The following is a 20,166-nucleotide window of genomic DNA, read 5'->3' on the forward strand; positions in this document are numbered from 1 at the left end:
TTTGATTAAAGAAAGAGAAAGCCTAGCTTCTAGTGTAGCCCTGTGGCATGAGAAGAGTATGGAAGATAAATACTTGCTGATAACAGCATTCTACCAAATAAGTGTCAGATCCAATTTTATTTCCCCTTTGCTGGAAAACTGTGACCTCCTTTGAGTACTGGTGAGTGAGACATTTTGCAACAGTGCTGAGTATGAAAGGCTGTGCTCTCTGGCGGGCAAATGCCAAATGTTGGAAAGCCTTTAAAGAACTTGCCAAGCCACAGTGAGTGTCAGCTGCTACCTCTGAAATAGAGTTATCTCAAAAGGTAAATTTCTTTCTGGCATTGTTTTCTGTAGGCAATATTGTAAAAAATGTAACTGGGACTGTTACAGTGAATAGGGACAACAAGTAATTTCATGATGTTGTATTTTTTCATTTATGTATCAGCTTCTGTGAAATAAATAACACTATTAATTTCTTAGAGTTCTAGGGGAGAGTGAGAATGAAAATAAATCTAATTCTTCCCTTTCTTTTTTTATCATGGTTCATCTCATTCTAAATGTATTTAAAGTAGTTTACATTTAATAAATGGAATGAGGTAGAAAAATCAGATGAGGAAATATGGATAGAAGGAAGAGTAAGTGTTCACATCCATCTGTGATGGAAAGTGCAGCTAGTGGGGTGTGGGGAAGCAACATACCATGCAGACCAAGGCTTCCGAGGAGTCCCAGGACTTGTTAAATAGGCTTGCTTCTCTGCTGCTGTTTGCTTGACTGTAGAGGTGAAGTCCTCCTTGCTGTTGTTTACCTGGTGAATGGTAGCATATTGGTACTCCCATCTGCTTATGCTTTCTTGGCAGGTCACTTCTGCTGGTGAGCTGGGTATAGGGAATCTAGGCAGATGTCAGAGGTCTGTCCCTACATTTCTTTCAAGCTGGCAAGAACTTCACTATGACTGCCACTCACGCTCCCCATGGGTGTCAGAATCTGTCATAATGGTTGGATGTTTTTGTTAAACATAAGCAAACATTTCATGATTTTAAGATATACTATAAAAATATATTTTGTAATTTAGGAAGATCCAACATTTTAGTTTAGCAGTAGGGTGCTATGGAGACAGGCTAGTTTATGTTCTTAGTCAGCGACTCAGACAGATCTAGCTGACTCATTTCAGTGCCTGTGAATCCTTTATTATTTTTATTTTTTATTTATTTCTTACATACATGACAATAGTGGAATGCATTACATTCATAAGTATCCATTCACAGCACAATTTTTCGTAATTCTGTATATAAAGTATATTCACAGTATACAGTGCCTAGTTTTTTTTTTCTGTCCATTCATCATTAGGTATTTAATTTTATTAAGAGAATTCTGTAAAAACTTGACAATAACTTAGGCATGAGTTAATATAAGTACCTGTTGGTAACCTGCACATAGAGCTCTATAGACTGGATCTTAGTATTCAGAGTGGATTAAGTTTTTGATATTAAAAACAGAAAACATTGAAGATTATTTTGAATTTAAATATGTTCATCTTCTGTCCTGCCTCAGCAGTATTCTACTGTGGGAAAAGTCCAGACTTCAGGTCTCAGGGCTATGCTGCTACCCTGTGAAATTAAATGAACTTCCTGAAACTTTACTTTCTTCATGGATAAATAAAGAATCAAATAAGTTTTCTTTTGCTTTTTCCTACTAACCTATGGCCTGTTGTGATCCAGGTATGCTGCTGGCATTGTTGGTATACAAGCTTTCATTTAATCCGCCTAGTTTTTAATGAGAAAAATTTATGTGGTTCTCCATCAGTCCCTCTGTATCCCCCACCCTTTATTTCTGTCTTTCAAATGGGGGGACCCTCCCCAACACCTGCAGGAAAAAAAAGGATGAAAGGTTTTGTTTTATGCTTAAAAAAAAAAAAAATTCCAAGCATGTCTTAAAGTGAGCAGTGAAAGTACGTTGGTTGTTTTGGGTTACCTAATATAAATGTCACTTTAATCTATATATTCTTCCAGCCACACTCCTGTTGAATTTTTAAAGAGCTGTCCAGACTGTGACTAGATAATCTGGCCTAGTTCAATAATCTCAAGGGAGATATTAATAAGATTACTTTCATAAGCCTCAGAGTTTGTGTATGTTCACTTCTGGTTTTTCAAGCACACATACACATCTCTGACTAAAATAGCCTTATGTCTATTTTGGCATCTTTAAACCTTCAAACTCTTCTAGATTTTGAATCAAGGTTACATTGAGTCACAGCCTCTTCTCACTGTTACTTGCTTTTAGTGAGTGAGGTACCCAGGGAGGAGCATTAAGTCCTTTAGTCCACCAAGGCACTGCTTTTGTATTAACACAGGCACACTGCTTCTGCTCTGGCACCACTGCAGGAATAGTAGACTGTGATCTGGAAGAACTAATGTACCATCCAAGTGCCAATTTTACTGCCAGGGAAGGGCAGCAAAGAGCAATCTAATTGTGCTCATTTGTGTGTGTGTGTGTGTGTGTGTGTGTGTGTGTATGTGTCTGTACACATGTGTGCATTATATATACATATGGATTATATGTATGTGTGTATGTGTGTGTGTGTATATATATATATATAGAGAGTGTGTGTGTGTGTGTGTGTGTGTGTGTATATATATATATAGAGAGAGAGAGCACACTTTTGTATATGTAGGTGAAGTATTCAATGACACAATTTTGAATTTAACAATGTAATTGGTAACTTTTTCATAGGAGGGTGATTATTCATAGTACTCTAATGCTAATTCAATGGTTAGAATAAAGTAAATAAATCTTTCATTTAAAGATATGCATGAGTAACTTTCCCTGGACATTTTAATTGGCCTTTTAATCAGATTTAACTTATAATTTAAAGTGAAGATACATGAAATAGTAAAAGTGTTTCAAAAAATTTTTAAATAATATAAGCAAATCTTATTATTTGGATATTATAATGCCACTCTCTTTTGAAACGGAGGTAAAAGTTAAGGACTATGGAATAAGAGAAAACAGTATACTTGTGAGCAAAGATCTACATATAGTCTTTGTGAGGGCTGCCAGAATAAACTGAATATTTTTAAGGAAAGGAAACCATAAAGTTAACATTAGAAAATATTCCCAGATGAGAATCTATAAAGAGGCAAATTGCTTCTGGCAAGAGGTTTAGTTAATGACAACTTGGAAAATCTTAAGATGATAAGTTCATAACACAGAAAGCATTTAGATAAAATTATCTAAATGCATTCTGCATTGTGACTCTGTTATCAAAACACTTTTACACCATGAAAAGAACAGGAGTTTATTAATATTCATAATGCATTTTTGAAAGCACATGTAATAGTTGCATTCTGAAAACTCACTCTAAGAAGTGAAAGTATCTTTTTTTTTAATAATAATTAGAATATTGTATAAGAATAAAATGATCTGGAATACCAGTCCTTCCTTTTTTGCATTTATGCAACTCCTTTCCCACTTACCCCAGTTACAACCCATGCCAATTAAACAGCCTTAAAAGGTGCCTTTTAATAAAATAACTGGAAATTACAAACTTGCTACCTCCTATTAATAACTAGTTCTCACTTTTAAGGTATTCACTGCATTTATCAGTTGTTCTTGCTCGTCCTATCATGGAACTTTCTGAAAAAAAGGTAAACTAATTTTCAGTTTTAACTAAAACTGCATTCATCCATTTGGTGGCTGTTAAGTGCTATGTGTAGTATTCTCTGCTTGGTGCTTGGAATACAGAGGATAGTAGGATAGACATTGTTTCTTCCTTAAGGAGAGACTATCAAACTAAGTTAAATAATTGCGATTATTATAAGCCATATGAAGGAAACAAATTAGACTCATGAATTGATGGTAGTAAGAGATAAAGCTGGCAGGATAAAATGGAACCAGATTTCTTTCCCTATTGTAATATAGTTTCAGTTTTACTTACTGGACCTCTGTAAGTAATAGACTTTCAGCTGGTTAGGACAGTAAGATAGATTATATGATATTTTATAAATTATAGGAGAACTTATCTTGCTAGCCCTCCCCTTCTCATGGATTTGGGTCATTTCTTATAGAAATGTGGCATTCTTTACATTGTTTTGGGTACAGAATGATACATGATATCGAATGACAGAGAGGGCCCTGTGGAGGCTGGAGAGGGAGCTCAGAGTGTACCAGCCCTGGGAGCCAGGGCTTCCTGTTCACCTCCCTTCCAGGATGCCCGGGAGGGTTTAGGGTTCTGCTCTGCCTAGCTACTCACTCAACTAGTAGAAGGAATTTCTCTAGTCATTGTCTTTTCATATTTATATAACTCATGATTCCTACTTTAGAGAAATATAAATATGTTATTTAAAACCCTGATGTCTATGAGGCAGGAGCCAGGAAATTTGATTACTCACAATTGATATTGCTATATTTACCAAGGCGTTACTTTTGAAACAGAATATTTCAGTGGCCTTTTTCTTAGTTTGATTCTGAAAGAAACAGATCTTTGATGCTCAGATCAAAGATGAAATATGATAATAAAGCACCTACTGTGAAGGGGTGTAAGCATTAATAAATTTCCCTAAGTCATGTTATATTCAAATAATTTCTTATTTGAAAAAAGCTTAATAAATTGCTGTATGATCACCTCTCTATCAATGGTATTTGTATAGGGCACTTGAAATGACATTCTATGAACAAAAGTAAGCCCAGGTGTTTATTAGTTGTAAAATAATTATCCCAGCATTTGGTTTGCTTTTAAAATCCTTAATATGAATGTGTTCCAATACTATCATTATGTTCTCTGATGTGATTTTTGAAAAACAAAGTTCAGTTGATCTCCATCTCACAGACACATACAGACTTATACTCCTCCTCCTACCTCCTCTTCTCTCCTCTTATTTCCCCCTCCCTCTCCTTTTATTTCTCTTTCTTCCCCTTTCTTTCTGTCATTCTCTCCTCCTACTTTCTTCTTTTCTTTGTCTCTTTCTTCCCCTTTCTCTCCCTCTTTTCCCCTATTTCCCTTTGTTTCAGTATCTTAGAAAGAAAGAACATGATACAGAGAAAGCCTTGTATTTATAAACAAGTTTAGATCCATGGTACCTCTGAGCATGTGGTTCAGGTACCCGAAAAAGAAAGTGATGAGCTCTCTAGGGGCAAAATAAAAAAAGGAGCTGTGGGGGTGACTTTAAATTATGTGGTGAGGTTAGATAGGCCTTGCTGATGTGGTGACATTTAAGAAAAACGTGCAGGAAATGAGAGGGAGAGCTCTACTGATACCTAGGAAGGAGAGTTCCAAGCAGAAGAACAGCAAGCTTAAATAGTGATTGTGTCATTTTTAAGGGTAGTGGAAAGCTTATTGGGCTAGAATGGAGAGAAGAACAGAGGAGAGACTAATAGGCTGTTTTGTCCGAAAGGTAAGTAGGACAGGGCATTGAGGCTTACTGGGTTTTTGAGTTCACAATCACTATGGTTTAATAATAAATATTAGTGATACTGGTAAGTTACGTCTCTCATTTTGTTTTCCTTCAAATTATGACAGCTTTTCTTGATTGTGTTCTTTTGTATGTATTTTAGAATCAGTTTATCTAACCACTTGCTGATATATTGGTAAGAACTGTGTTGACTTTATAGATCAGTTTAGGGGGAACTCCTGGTTGTTATGATATTACTTCATATCCAAGAATATGTTGAATCTTTTAAAAGATTTTATATCTTTTATTTTATTCTTCAACAGAATATTCTGTAAATTTTTCTGTAGAAGAATAAAATGTCGTGGGCTGGAGATGTGGCTCAAGCGGTAGCACGCTCGCCTGGCGTGCGTGCGGCCCGGGTTCGATCCTCAGCACCACATACAAACAACAGATGTTGTGTCTGCCGAAAACTAAAAAATAGATATTAAAGAAAAAAAAAAAGAAGAAGAATAAAATGTCGTTTACTGATTTATTTTCTATGTATCTTACAGTTCTTTTTGCTACTGCTAATGGGGTATATTTTTTCAATTGTTTTGTAAGTATTTTGTTTTACAGTTGCTGATTTTGCTTCTACCCACCTTATGAACTTTTAAATTATTTTTTAGTGCTGTTAGTCTGGAAATTATCTTCCTAGAGAACTTTAGAGAATTTTATTATCTATACATGTAGTGTTACTTCTTCCATCCTGATTTTTATACCATTTTTTTCTTGTTTTATTGCATTGAATTGGACATCTGAGACAGTGTTGTGTAGAAGACTAAATACCCATGTCTAGTTCCATTTTTTTTTAAAGAGGATCCTTCTAAAGTTTGAACAGTCAGCAAGAGAATTACTTTATCTGTTTAAGTTAGTTCCTTTCAACTCCCAATTTACAGAGAATCATTTTTAATAATTACTGTCGATCTTTTTGAAATTTGATACTTTTTTCTTTATGTATTGAGATAGAGTTTTTGATTTTTTTTTTCTCCTTCATCTGTTACTGCATGGTAGTACAATCAGATTTGCTGATGTTAATCCATCACATCATTTGTTGAAACAATTTGAATAAGAGAATTGAGCGAGTCTAGGAAGTTTGTGGAACCCTTCTTAGTTGGTGTTGAGATGGATGGATGATTATTTTTTATTATTTTGCAATAGTAGGGATTGAGCTCAGGGGTACTTTACTGCTGAGATACATCCCCACCCTATTATAATTCTTATTTTAAGACAAGGTCTCACTAAGGAGGGGGGGGGGTGCATTGGCTGCTTTAGGTGGAAGGTGAAACCAGAGAGAGGTGACAGATAGAAGATTGCACAGAATGCAGTTTGTTGGGAACTTACTGGGAGGAAAATGTCTAGGATGGTCATAAGTTCAGTGTATTCCCCCAATTTGAGTCAGAGGGATGGGAACTATATGGTCGGCAGGACAAAAATAACTTTCATTCAAGTCATAATTACCTGATTTATCTCAAGCTCCTATTAAAGAAGTCAGTCAGGCACATTCCTGGCGCTCGGTGCACAAAGGTCTGGTGGTGAAGCTCCACACACTACCTGAAGTAATGGCTTCCTTCATTCACAGTAAGCTGGGGACCTGCCTGGGAAGCCTAGTGGGGTACTCAGGCAGGCGCTACGGTCACTGCCCAGGATGGTTATAGTCAGGTCAGACTGGATTTTATTATTCTCATCCTTCTTTTTTATTGTGTTTATACTTTTTTTTTGTTTCTCAACTTCTTGATTTGAATTATTAGACTTTTTCCTCAGCATTTAGGTATGTAAATTATTCTCTTAGTACTGTTTTCTTTCAGATTTTGACATGTATTACTTTGGTTTCATTTAGTTTTAAATATTTTGTGATTTCTGTTGTGATTTCCTCTGTAACCTATGATTTATTTAAGGAGTACATGTTTAGGTTTTCAAACAAAAAGATTTTATTTTAACCTATTTTTAAGCTATTGCTGTCTATCTAAAACATACTGTTTTAGAGAGTGTGTAATATATATGATATCATCATTTCTTTGAAATTTGAGACTTGTTTGGGGTCCTATTACCCATTCAATTTTAAGAGACCTTTCTTCTGTTCTTGGAAAGAGAATTGGTTCTCTGTTTATGAAAAGCCAACATATATATACATATACACACATGTATATATGTTTCTCATTCTAAACTTTTGTATTCTTAATAGCTTGCTTATTAAATTATGAGGAAAATATATTAAATATTAATTTTAAATCTGTTACTTTCTTAACCTTTTTTAAAAAATCTTCATATATTTTTAAGCTATATGTAATACATTTATGATTGTTTAAATTTCCCGTTGAATTCCTGTTTTTTTTTTTAAATCTGAACTTAAGCTTAAAACATGTTTTATTTATTGTTACTTCTATAAACTAGTATTATTTTCGTTAGGATTCGTGTAACATATGATTTTCTACCTTTTATTTTCATTCTTTTGGATGATTTTACTGAAGCAAATGGAGGAAAGAATGAAGATTATAAGTGAAAGAGGATGAGGATGGGAGCAGCTTCACAAAGAAAAAGAAATATCTAGGACTCTAGGGAGAAAAGTGAGATAGGGTTTAATTGCAAATGTGTTTGAGGTCGGAAAGAAGTTGAGTAATTACCTGAATCAGACTAGACTTGCTGAGTAAAGAGAAAAGAATCATCAGTGTTGAGAAGACCTGTGATACCTTGTCAAGAAGCGTGGCTGGCATTGGGGTTGTAGCTCAGTGGTACAGCATTTACCTAGCATGCAGGAGGCTCTGAGTTTGATCCCCAGCATTGCCACCAAAAAAAAAAAAAAAAAAAAAAGCAAGGCTCCAATTTTAGTTGGAGTGAACTTATATTGTTTTGATCCTGAATAATCATTTGGTACTATCATCTGTACTACTACAGTAAGGGAAGATAGTAGACTTGATGCAGAGGCTGGTTTAAATTGCATAGTGTGTGTTTATGTTAATGAGAGGATGTATTTTATAGGAGCAAAGCAGTGTTTCTAAGGTAGAAAGTCTTGGATGCACTTTATACACTGTGCTGAGGAGGACCCAAGCTCTGCCCAGCTGTGCTCTGAACTTGTTGGATCCGTTGGCTCATACTCTGCCTTTCCTCTGATCTAGAGGCTGATCTTTTTGATAATCTCTAAAAGACCCTTTCAGTTTTCAAATAATGAGGGTATCTGAAACAGAGTTGAGTGATTAAAAAAGGTTCAAGTTAAAGTGGGTGATTGGTGAAAAGCAGCAAGAATAGATAAGGAATTGGAAATAAAGATTTATCTTCTAACTCTAAAATACCTCTATACATCATCATATGCCTTTAATTATACTTGTAGAGTTCCCTATTTTCACTGTTCATTGAAATCTGATCTCATTTTACCAATATAAAATATCAGTTGGTAGGAATTTAAATGAACAACTGTGTTTATACATGAACTAACTAATGGAAAGAACATTAAATTCGAAGGCTAATCCACTTGTGCCTCTAAATGTGTCATTGGATAAGCTAAACTCTTTAGCTCTATTTTTGTCGTATGTAAAGTAGGAGAAGCTAGTCTTTGTATAAAAACACCTGAATTTGATTTTTAGATAGGTTTTTTAGAACAGAGAAGTATGATTGTTATCTAACTTCATTTTATCAAGATGTGGCATATCTTTTAGATATGTCTATGGACAAGAAAAAGTAAATGGGTGACAACACTCTGGTGAATTTATAACTTGGCAGTTTTCTCCCAACGTGTATCACAAGGTGGTGTGATCGTTTTCACTGTTTGAAGCAATGCCATGGATAAAGATATTGATGGCTTACTGATCAGATAACCAATATGTTGGATATAGAATCAAAATCAGTGATGATCTTAGCCAAGAGCCAGGTATGACAAGCTGAAGCATCATGAGTTCCTCTAATGGGCCAGCAAGCACATTGCACGAGGACAGAGTCAGATGCTTCCTCTGATCCTCCCTCCATTGCTCTCTGTGTAACGTGGCCACACATTGAACAATACAAAAGAATATTGTAAATTATCTCTCACCTAGTCATGCTCCTTCATTCCCCAAAGCAGCCCAGTGTTATTAGGCTTTTTAAAGTGAATTGTTCCTGGAAAAAAAAATTATGTCACTAACAAGCAAATTCCTGTGCATGTATTCCCCCCTTTCTCATTTTATAAAAATGAAAGTATATTATTCATATTATTTTGAACCTTGTTTTTTTTTCGTTCTCTTAACAGTTTTTGTTGGGGTTTTTCCATGGTAGTATGATCATTTCCTTTTAAGTGGCTGCACAATATTACTTTGTAGGGATATGCCATAGTTCAGTTAACAGGTCTTCTACTGATGGCTATTTTGGCTGTATTCAGACTATTAAGAGAGGGTTGTAATCAGAAACTGCTCAGTAGTTTTATCTGTGGCATAAATTTTTAGAAGTGGTATTGCTAGGTCAAAGTGGAATTCTACTTCCTAGAATCAGTATTGTCATTTCTGTCTGACCTCTTACTGCATGTTATCACTGGGGGGAAAAAAATAGAACTTAATTGCTAGAGAGGGTTTTAGTTACTTTCAAATCCAGTAATTCTGTGAGTGTAGTTCTTAGACCTGGAACAGTAGCAGCATTGCTTGAGAAATTGTTAGAAATGCCTCTCCACCCCACATCACTCTCAATTCTCCTGAATCAGAACCTCTGGGGGCCTGGCGGTCTGTGCTAACAGTTGCTTATTATCTATAAGGAAATTATCAGAGAGATGCAGTAACTCGCCAGAAAGTATATAGTTATTGATGGCCTCTGGTACATTTGTATTATGACTTGCCATTTTTCTTTTTTCTTTTAGTTGTCTCTTTTAAACTTTTTTTAGAGTTGTCAATATTAAAAATAGGTGCTTGCATCATTCTTTGTATTTACTAGTTGATAGCTAAATGTTGGTTGAGTTTATTTTCACACACAGGTTAGAATAATAGAGAACATATTCTGTAGCTACATTCTATGTCTGGAACTCCCACCAGCTTCTTTAAATTAAGTTACTGAATACACAGGATACTGGGATAGAAAAGGATGAGTCATTTCAAATCCTTGGCTAAAATTTATAGCTAAAAGATTAGCCAGTCCACAATCAGTAAAACTGTATTTTGGTTCTATTATATACTATACATGTTGAGTGTTGGAAATATTGTGTTTCTAGTGTCATTATCATAAAGGAAGAACATTTTTACTATTAATATTGTTTGATTCCTATGTACCTTTAGGTTATGTGCAAATTTTCCTCACATGCTGAACTTGAAACTTCGAAGTATGGTGTCAAAGATTTAAACCCCTGCCTCTCCCCACCAATTTTAGCTACTATATTGCTTGGCTATACTAAATACCCATACCAAGACTGCATGTGTCCTATTGATGAAATTTCACATTATTCTAGTAAAACCAAAAAAGTCAGTATTTCAACATATGTGTCAAAGAAGAATATGTATATATCACTGTGTGATAGGGTGATATTCTTATCACTTTCATTTCACATTTTCTTTAAAGCGTTATTATTTTACATTAAAAATAAAACTTAAAGATGAGTAGTACTCAGAATATACTTTATGATATATTAAAGAACTTTTAAACAGAAACAACTTCTTAGAGATGATTTTTTAAAATGGTGGTTTCCTGGCCTTGTTTAGTAATGTGATTTTGGTTTATCGGGCAAGTGCTCCTATGAGCTATTTTGAGGAATGGGGATTTGTTATGCCTGGCCGAGGGCCAAAGTTAACAAGTTTGAAGGAATGTGCTACTATAGTAGTATTGAAATTCTTTTTCTCTACTAAACTCCCTTTTTTTTTTTTAAATCAGTTTTTAGCTCATTGTGTAGAAAACAGAAGTGGAATGCTTCAATAATTTTTTGGTGATCAGAAGTGAATTGTAAACATTTACTATAATAAAATTACCAGTTTCTTTAGATACTGATTACCTTAACAATTGTATATTAGGAAATTATATACAACAGCGTTCTTAATTTCTGTTTTTATATCAACAGTTTTAACCTTATTATAATGTTGTAAACTTGCAAATTTTATCTTATTGTTCTGTTTTACCAAAGGCCAACTGTTTTGTCATTATCCCTAGAATCAGTTAAGAGCCAGTTCAGACATCTCAGGAGTTTGCCTTTTTATCTTGTTCACGAGTCATTGTGTATAAGCCTTTTAAATTTAGTTTTCTCACATAATTTGACTTAACACAGTTTTAACTACCTTCCATGTACTAGGCATGAAAGGTAGAAAATGTTTGATTTTTCCTGATCTTTGTTTATAGTTGACATAGGAGTTAGATTTTATGCAAATCATACTGCACAGTAATCTTGGAAAGATCAGAATGCAACATATCTAAATTATCAGATTTGTCTGGCAGCTTTAGTTTAGTTTGTGAACAAGTTATTATTTTCTTATATTATCAGTACATAATCAAATAGAAATTTATGTGTTGTCCACAGTTGACAAGAGGTCAACTTTGTGCTGGATGGCTGGTAAAGTAGAACTGTATCTCCTCTGTAGTTTCTGTTTCTAGCACCTGTTTTCTACCAAAATTTAAAGTTTAACTTCTAACTTTTTCCTTTTTTAGTGAACATTTGTCCTGTGCATTTACATTTTTTCTTCATGGAGAAAGTAATGTATGCACAAGTGTGGAGATTGCCCAACATCAGCCAATTTATTTGATCAGTGAGGAACATATACACATGGCTCAGTCTTCACCTGCACCATTTCAAGGTAAGCAATCAGTGATGTTCCTGCTCTCTATGGTGTCTCCCCCCGCCCCCACCCCCCACTGGCGTGCCCACCACCAGGCCATCAAGTGGATAGCCATCTTGCCCCAGAAGGCTTTGCAGGTGGAGGTGTTATCTTAAATGGGCATTTGAAAGGTAAGCACAAGGGTCAGTTATTGAAGAAAAAAGGAACAACTTAGTTTCACAAGTAAGTATTATTAGTAGCTTTTTGTGGAAGCATATCATATATATAACACGGTCTTATGTGAAGTTGTAATAAAGAATATGAGGTAGAGAATTTCACAACAAAATAAATCAATAAGTATTTGAGAAATATAATCCAATGAGTATTGACAACTTTTGTAAATGAAAAGGTTTCATCTCTGTGTTTGTTAACAAAGTTACAGTAATATAATGACTTAGTAAAGATTACTGTTAAACTTGGTATGTAAAATTTCAACCAAAAGTAAAATTTCTAGAGTTGATATATAGGGTATAATTTCTTCAGTTAGTATCTTCATTATTTTCTTTAATTGTAGGGCTACACTGTTAATAAGTTTTTGGTTAATAATTTTACTTAGTTCATTCATATTTTCATTAATTCTCAGCCTGAGCACCTAGATATCCTAAAATAGCTTTATGTCCTTTTCATTGACTGAACATTCTAAATCTTTATTTTTGTCTTTGCAATTCAGAATTTTCTATTAGTAATAGTTTTAAAGTGTTACAATATTAGGTTGAGCCATATGGAAAAATCTTTTGATTCAGTATTAATATATTATTACTAGAGATATCTGTTTGAAATAGGCTTATTAGATCAATATAATTTTTAAAACACTGATATTTAAACTGACTTGACTAAAATATTTTAATCACTGTAGCAGCCTAAAAAGAGTATTTAGCTTTCATATTTTATTTTTTTGTTTTTTACATACTATTCTGACCTAATTTGACAAATGAATCTGTTTCTTGCCCTAAAGTTAATTAAGCCTTTTTAAAAAATATACATCGGAACATTGAATTCTCATTTATTCATGTCCCAATTATTATCGATAGCCCACCGAAACACACATGTACTTTATCCTTCTGTAAATTGTTTTTTTATGTATGAATTACAATAAAATTTAAAACAATCCAGTTCTCAAAATGTACACTTATAAGTTATGTAATATATGCTATTATGGATTGTCAGACTTAGTTAAATACTATGGGTTCTTGAGTATGAAGTCGCAGAGGATAATCTGTCTTCTTATACTTTATTAGTCAAAATAAAAGAATTTATTTATTATAATAACAGAAGGAATTGCTAATCATGAGAGAAGTGACTTTTAATCTTGTAAGTGGGGAAAGATCATATTAGGAATGCCAGGTCTCTATTGACCAGTAATTTTAAATCTTTGTTGTTTGTTAATATTCAAATCATAGAAAACTTCTGAGAGACATTTTCCTGCTTAGTTCCTGTGATGGTTGGTGTAGAAGGTGCTGCCTTATATATAATTATGCTGAACATAATTATACAAATTAATATGAAAATTTCCTAGTAGACTAATGCAAAAAATAAATAAAAGGCTCTTTATATATATAATATTTACCTTTAGTTTATTTATTTTTATGTGGTGCTGAGGATTGAACCCAGGGTCTCACACTTGCTAGGCGAGTGCTCTACTGCTGAGCCACAACTCCAGCCCAAGGCCCTTGATTAAGTGCTGGTTGGAGTCTTTTATTCCATTTGGATCATTGAGGAACAGCAGAAAGACCCCAGAAATAAGTGGTGTTTATATCTCTCATGACTAATACTCCTCTCCTGATTTATGTGACGTATCACCAGACTGTTAAGGGAAAAAAACAACAAAAAGGACATGTCAATAACTATGCTTATTTAAAAAAATAAAACTTAGGATTAAAATAATAGTAATTTTTATACCCTGAAAAGTATTTTGGGAGGGGTTAAATACCCTGGGGCTAGGAACTGACTGGGTTACTCACAGTAACATGTCAACTATATTTTCATGTCTAACTCAGTGAAAATAACAGTAAGATAAAAAACTAACGAAAATGGAAGGACTTTGAGTTCCTTATTTTGAATTAAATAAAATTTTCATGTTTTTAAGTTGTTTCAGACCTCCAAAATAGTCATATAACTAAAATTATAGTGAACATTATACTTCAAGCTCTGAATATTAAACCTTTTCTGTCATTAGAAGTTTTATTTATATATTCTTCACTGATTACCACAGATATTTAAGAAGTCTCAGTAACCACAGAGTGTTCAGTTGGTGGATTTAGGGCATTATATATTGAATAGTTTTCTTCTGTTATGGAAGATTCAGTATTCACATTGTATAGGTCATTATCAAATGTGTATGTGCTTTAATATTCAGATAGTTTACATATATTATGTGTTGATAGACTTGATAGTATAATATGATGCCTGATTTTCCTCAAAAATAAATAAGTTTGAGAGGCATATAAAAATAAATACCAAAATAAGAAATCTTTAAAAGTCATACTTTAAAAGATGTTAAGAAATAAAATGCAATGTACATTAAATGGTATTGTGCTTTATCCTAAAATTACAATGTATGCAGCATCGCACATAAGCAGAATTTCTCTTCTAATGTGTAGCTTGTTCTCTTCTCCCTGCATAGTTCTGGTGAGTCCATATGGCTTAAATGGCACGCTAACAGGCCAAGCATATAAAATGTCAGACCCAGCCACCCGCAAATTGATTGAGGAATGGCAATATTTCTACCCGATGGTGCTAAAAAAGAAAGAGGAATTGAAAGAGGAAGAAGAGTTGGGATATGATGATGATTTCCCCGTGGCAGTAGAAGTAATTGTTGGTAAGAGAAAATATTTTGCCCAAAGAACTTTATTCTATCTTCTTCATCTTCCTTAATTTAAAAGATAATCATTTAGGTTCATCAGGAACAATCTGTAATTTTTCCATCTTATTTTTTATTCTCCTGACACAGTGGTATGTGCCGAGTAGTTATCTTGCCTGAAGCAACCATGGTCCCTGTATTCCAAATGTTATTATCATCAGGTTGGAGTGCATGTTCAAACAGCTGTTAACTTTGGAAAGAATGAAACATATCGCTTTTGTTAGCACTTCAGTTTCCCATTGAACTTTGAACCCAACCCCAGGAATTGTGAATTTGACTTTCCTGTGTGAATTCTTTCTCAGGCCTCACTCTGTTCCCTTACAGGTGGTGTTCGGATGGTCTACCCTTCAGCTTTTGTATTGATCTCTCAGAATGACATCCCAGTTCCTCAGAGTGTTGCCACTGCTGGAGGCCATATTACAGTTGGGCAGCCAGGGCTTGGTAGTGTGAAGGACCCAAGTAACTGTGGGATGCCTCTGACCCCTCCCACCTCTCCAGAGCAGGCCATCACAGGTGAGTGTGATTGAGCAGTCTCCTGGGTAGAAGAGATCCCAGAAAGGCACTAGCTCCCTTGCCATGGAACACGTGAACACCACCGAGAAATTCCAGGTGGAAGAGGTGGAGGTAAGAGAGTATTTAGGGATTTTACAACATGGAGAAGAAAAATTTGAAACAGAATATTTTAAGTTTCAGGATTTTAGTTGTGCATATATTAATTGTATCTTTAACTGAATAGTTTGATTGTTGCTCCTACGTTCTGTACACACATCTATATCTTTGCCCAGATGGCCATGCTAACCAAGGACATGTCTTGGACATTTCTCTTTCTGTTATAATATTTTCTATTGTAAAGTTAGCGTATCACCTCAGAGTTCTGACCTTTGTCCTGTCAGTTGTATGTTTCATTATTAATAAATATTAATTACATATGAAAAAATTTGATAGTTTGAAACGTCTTCCATCATTGTTTAAATTGGGAACATTTTTGCTTTCTTTGTTCAGTAGTGTATTTCTTATATTAACTTTTTTATTTTTGTAGTGACCTCATTTTAATTGGAAATTTGGTCACTAAGGAAAGTATACTTATCATACTTGAGCTGAAATAGGATTATTTATGGGCATCTAATGTGGACCATGATGGCAGGAACATCAGAGTAAATGAAATCTTGGCTTCTAAACTTTGAAAACAAATATTCAAACACTATATATGCCTACATGGTAATTGCTGAATTTGCTACATAGTGAGCATTCAGTAAATGTCTGTGGTTAGTGAATATATTTAGGGAAAGCCCTAGAGTTTGTAATTGAATAGATATTGTCCTCTCATACATTTTTCAAGGTGAATGTATTTAATTCTCATACTTATTCTGAACCTCAGTTTCCTTTTCTGTTTAAAACATGCTTTACAGGATTGTTAGAAGTATTAAGTAGGGTACATGAAAGTACTTTTAAATAATATAGAAGTATACAAATGGAAAGTTCAGAATATTTAAAGCAGTACTTAGAATTGCAGTTGCAGCACATGTTATTAAATTGCTTGGAAGTAATTATGCAGATACCATGTGGGAGACAGAAATGGACAACATGTAGTCTCTGCTCCCCTCCTCCCTTTTAATTTATGTTTTAGTTTATAAAGGCCCATTTGTTTGCTGAGGTGGTGGGGAAAAAATTTTGCATTTGGCCCTTTGTTTCTGCATGTTCTTCACCTGTGGGTTCGATCAGTAGCAGACTGAAAATACTCAAGCAAAAACAGTTGTGTCTGTACTGAACACATACCGGCTTTCTTCCCTTTGTCAGTATTCTCTAAACAATAATGTGTAACAATTATTTACATAGCAATTACATTGCATTTGGCATTTTAAGTGATCTAGAAATTATTTAAGTGTGTGAGTTATGTGCAAACACTACTTCATTTTAATAATTTTAATAAACTTAATAATGTGCAATTATTAAATTATCAGTTTTTTGTTTATCTGTTTGTCAGGTGTTTAGTGAAATTGTATTCAACTAGAATTGATGTGTATATGTTGCCTTGACCTGATTAGTTCAGAACTCTAAATTTCACAGTTCAAAAAGAAGAGTGTTTGTTTATGGTGGGTTTCATTGTGGGCTTCATAACTCTAAATCTTCAAATTCCTTCCCTCCCAATTTTTTTGTATGGTATTATGGCTGGCCTTGGAGAAATAAAAGGTTCTGATACCCTTTTTTTGGGCGGGGGTACTAGGTATTGAACTCAGGGGCACTCGGCCACTGGGACACATTCCCAGTCCTATTTTATATTTTTATTTTTGAGAAAGGATCTCACTGAGTTGCTTAGTGCCTCGCTAAGTTGCTGAGGCTGGCTTTGAACTCATGGTCCTCCTGTTTCAGCCTCTGATATCCTTTGACTAAAATGAATTTGCCCCTTATTTTGAAGTAACAGTATGTTGAAAATATAAATTAGGACCATCAAGAAGAATCCTAGTCACTCTAACATTAAACATTGCTGTGTTTTCCTAGATACAGGACAGAATGGATTATTTTACCCCTTAAAATGGCCAAGGGTCTCCTAGATTAGCAGGGATATAAGAGGGCCAAATGGTTGGTGAAATCACTCATGCCTTATCTGGATAGGTGCACCCACTTGCCTCTTGTGTTTGATATATGGAGGTAATTGGAGGTAACAACATCCAATGTGCAGTTACCAGCTTGTAGTACAGCCTTAAGTCTATGTAAGATAGCACCCACAGTTCAGTATGGTTATTAAGTGCTACTGAAAAGCACTAACCCAGCTTTAATCAGAAGAGTCTCTGTTGCTTGTTTTCCTCTGCCTCTCCTTTTGGGGTCATAAATTACTCCCTCATGAACTGTGGGAATGTAGCTTCTTTAGCTGCTTTATAGATGTGTAGGGATGAGGACTTTTATCTTCTTCTGTTTCTTCAGTTGCCTAGTTTGTGTAATAGGCATGAAAACCAATTATAAAATTGAAATGAATTCTATTGCACAATGAACCAAGGCAAAAAAACTTTAAAGGTAGCAATGAAAGACCAAATTTATTGTCTCCTTTAATTGATCTCACTTAATATAATGTAATATAACAGTACTTTTTTGGGGTTTAATTCTTTAGAATGTAAACATTTAGGTTTGGTTTTGTTTTTAAAAGCAGAGCCAGGCCTGACCATTCAGCCCTGAGTAATGGTTGTGTTGCATTGATGCAAAGAATATTTAGTTTGTGTTATAAGATTGCATCTTTCTTTTTCAAATAGGAGTGGAGATTTTCCAGAGTGCTTAAATATACTGTTTTGGTGAAGATGTTTTGTATCATTGTTCTATTGAGACTAAAACCCACAATATATTTATTTAATCAAGTGAAAGTAATTAAATCATAATTTAACATTAGAAATTGACTTTACTATTTGTCTTTTATGAGGCAGAAGTAGTAAAATACTCACACAGTACTTATATCATCAGTGGTCATAGTGAAAAGAAATGGATTATACATCAATTTTAGTTGGAAAAGTAAGTGAACTTATTAGAGCGAAACCAGTGAATTTTTAATCCTCTGACATAAAGTGTCAAGACAACCCTTTTCAGTATTTTAGAACTAAACTTTCTTAAATAGTGTCAGGCATGAGGACAAACAGTTCCACACACAAATTTGAAATTTGACCTTGTTAAAAGCCTGTGCTATTAAGTTCTTTCTCCTTCTCAGGCACTGTGTGCTGTTGTTACACAACCAGTTTTGCTAAATGGGCATAAAGCTCCCTCTACTGCTTTGTTCTCTCTTGAAACATTTGCTGTGTTCGGTTTTTAAAATTCAAAACAATCAATGCACATTTACATCTTTAATAATGCAATTATGAGCTCTTCCTTGTAAGTTGTATCTAGTACGTGCCTCTGTATGTGTATTCCCTGATGGCTTTGACTGTTGATTGAATCCGTTCCTTTAGGGAAATAGAATGTTAGAAGGGGACAACAAAATACCCTGACACAGATTTCACTCACAGCTACCTATGATGTTATTGCCAGGGGTAGGGACAAAGCTACAGTGAATATGATTCTCAACAATTAAAATGTGTATTTTAAATACAGTAGCAGTCTGTGCATGAGGAGACATTTTTAGAACATTCTAACACTCCAAGTTGTCTTTGTTTTCCAGGAGAGAGTGGAGTTATGCAGAGTGCTACCAGTCACCTGGGTTCCCAAGATGGGGGGATGGTAACTATGCACAGTCCAAAGAGATCGGGGAAGATTCCTCCAAAACTCCACAATCATATGGTTCATCGAGTCTGGAAGGAATGCATCCTCAACAGAACCCAGTCCAAGTATGTTTTCTGGATTATGTCTGGATTGTGATTTAGTGACCATCTCCTGTTTTGCTGTATGAAGCGGGTCAGTCACACTGTACTGTGTGGCCAAATTTGAGAGGTCATTGGATTGTTGTTTCATCTTTTTTAAGCTTAATAGAATGAAATTCAAAATAGACATGTTAAAATCAGGAAACTGATTTGATATTACCTTTTCATTTTTCAACATAAATAGCTCAGAGATTCACTCTGTCAGGACAGTAATCAGTGGGTTTGGTTTTTCTTTGTATACCAGTTTATGAATGCTTTCCAATTGCAAAGGGAAATAACCCTTTTTGACAATTTACTATCATGTACTGCTTTATGTTGTAATCAACAGTACCTGAATTGAACTGAGGGGTGTATATTAGCTGTTTTACCCCTGTTTTTTGATTTGAGGAAGCTATATTCTTTTCTTCCTCTACCCAGCTTTTCTTCCCCTTTTCTTTTCCTTCCTTTATCCCTTCTTTCTTTATAACATTTTTTTTTTGGTGGGGGAAAGGGAGAATCAATTCTAAAAAGAGACTTTGGGTAATTATTTTAATGACCTCAGTGATAATGACCAACAATAGCTAGTAAATACTATTCAACTTGCCAAGTTTTATGTTAATCTAATGCGGGAGTTTCATATCTCTTTTAATGTGGGTGAGATATCCACTTTGTTGAATAATTCAAGTAAACAAATGAGTCTCCATTTTCTTGTAAAGACTGAATATGGACATTCTTGTCAATAACTGCTAACAAGTTCACTCATTTAGAAGTGAATTAAATGTTTCCTAAGTGAAGACTGATGAGAGTTTTACATACTGGTCTTTTGAATGTGGATT

General features: G+C 34.5%; 1 protein-coding gene across 2 annotated transcripts in view; it reads left to right on the top strand.

The window, feature by feature from the left end:
* Med13l (mediator complex subunit 13L) overlaps positions 1 to 20,166 on the top strand; it is a 301,062-nt gene that overhangs the window by 229,384 nt on the left and 51,512 nt on the right. For both annotated transcript variants that reach the window (XM_027949108.2, XM_071616977.1), the window contains exons 5-8: positions 11,988 to 12,133; positions 14,778 to 14,972; positions 15,339 to 15,527; positions 19,153 to 19,318. In XM_027949108.2, the coding sequence (XP_027804909.1) occupies positions 11,988 to 12,133; positions 14,778 to 14,972; positions 15,339 to 15,527; positions 19,153 to 19,318 (696 nt within the window). The remainder of the gene's footprint in view (positions 1 to 11,987; positions 12,134 to 14,777; positions 14,973 to 15,338; positions 15,528 to 19,152; positions 19,319 to 20,166) is intronic.

Source organism: Marmota flaviventris, chromosome 1, assembly GCF_047511675.1.
Source record: "Marmota flaviventris isolate mMarFla1 chromosome 1, mMarFla1.hap1, whole genome shotgun sequence".
Lineage (NCBI taxonomy): Eukaryota > Metazoa > Chordata > Mammalia > Rodentia > Sciuridae > Marmota > Marmota flaviventris.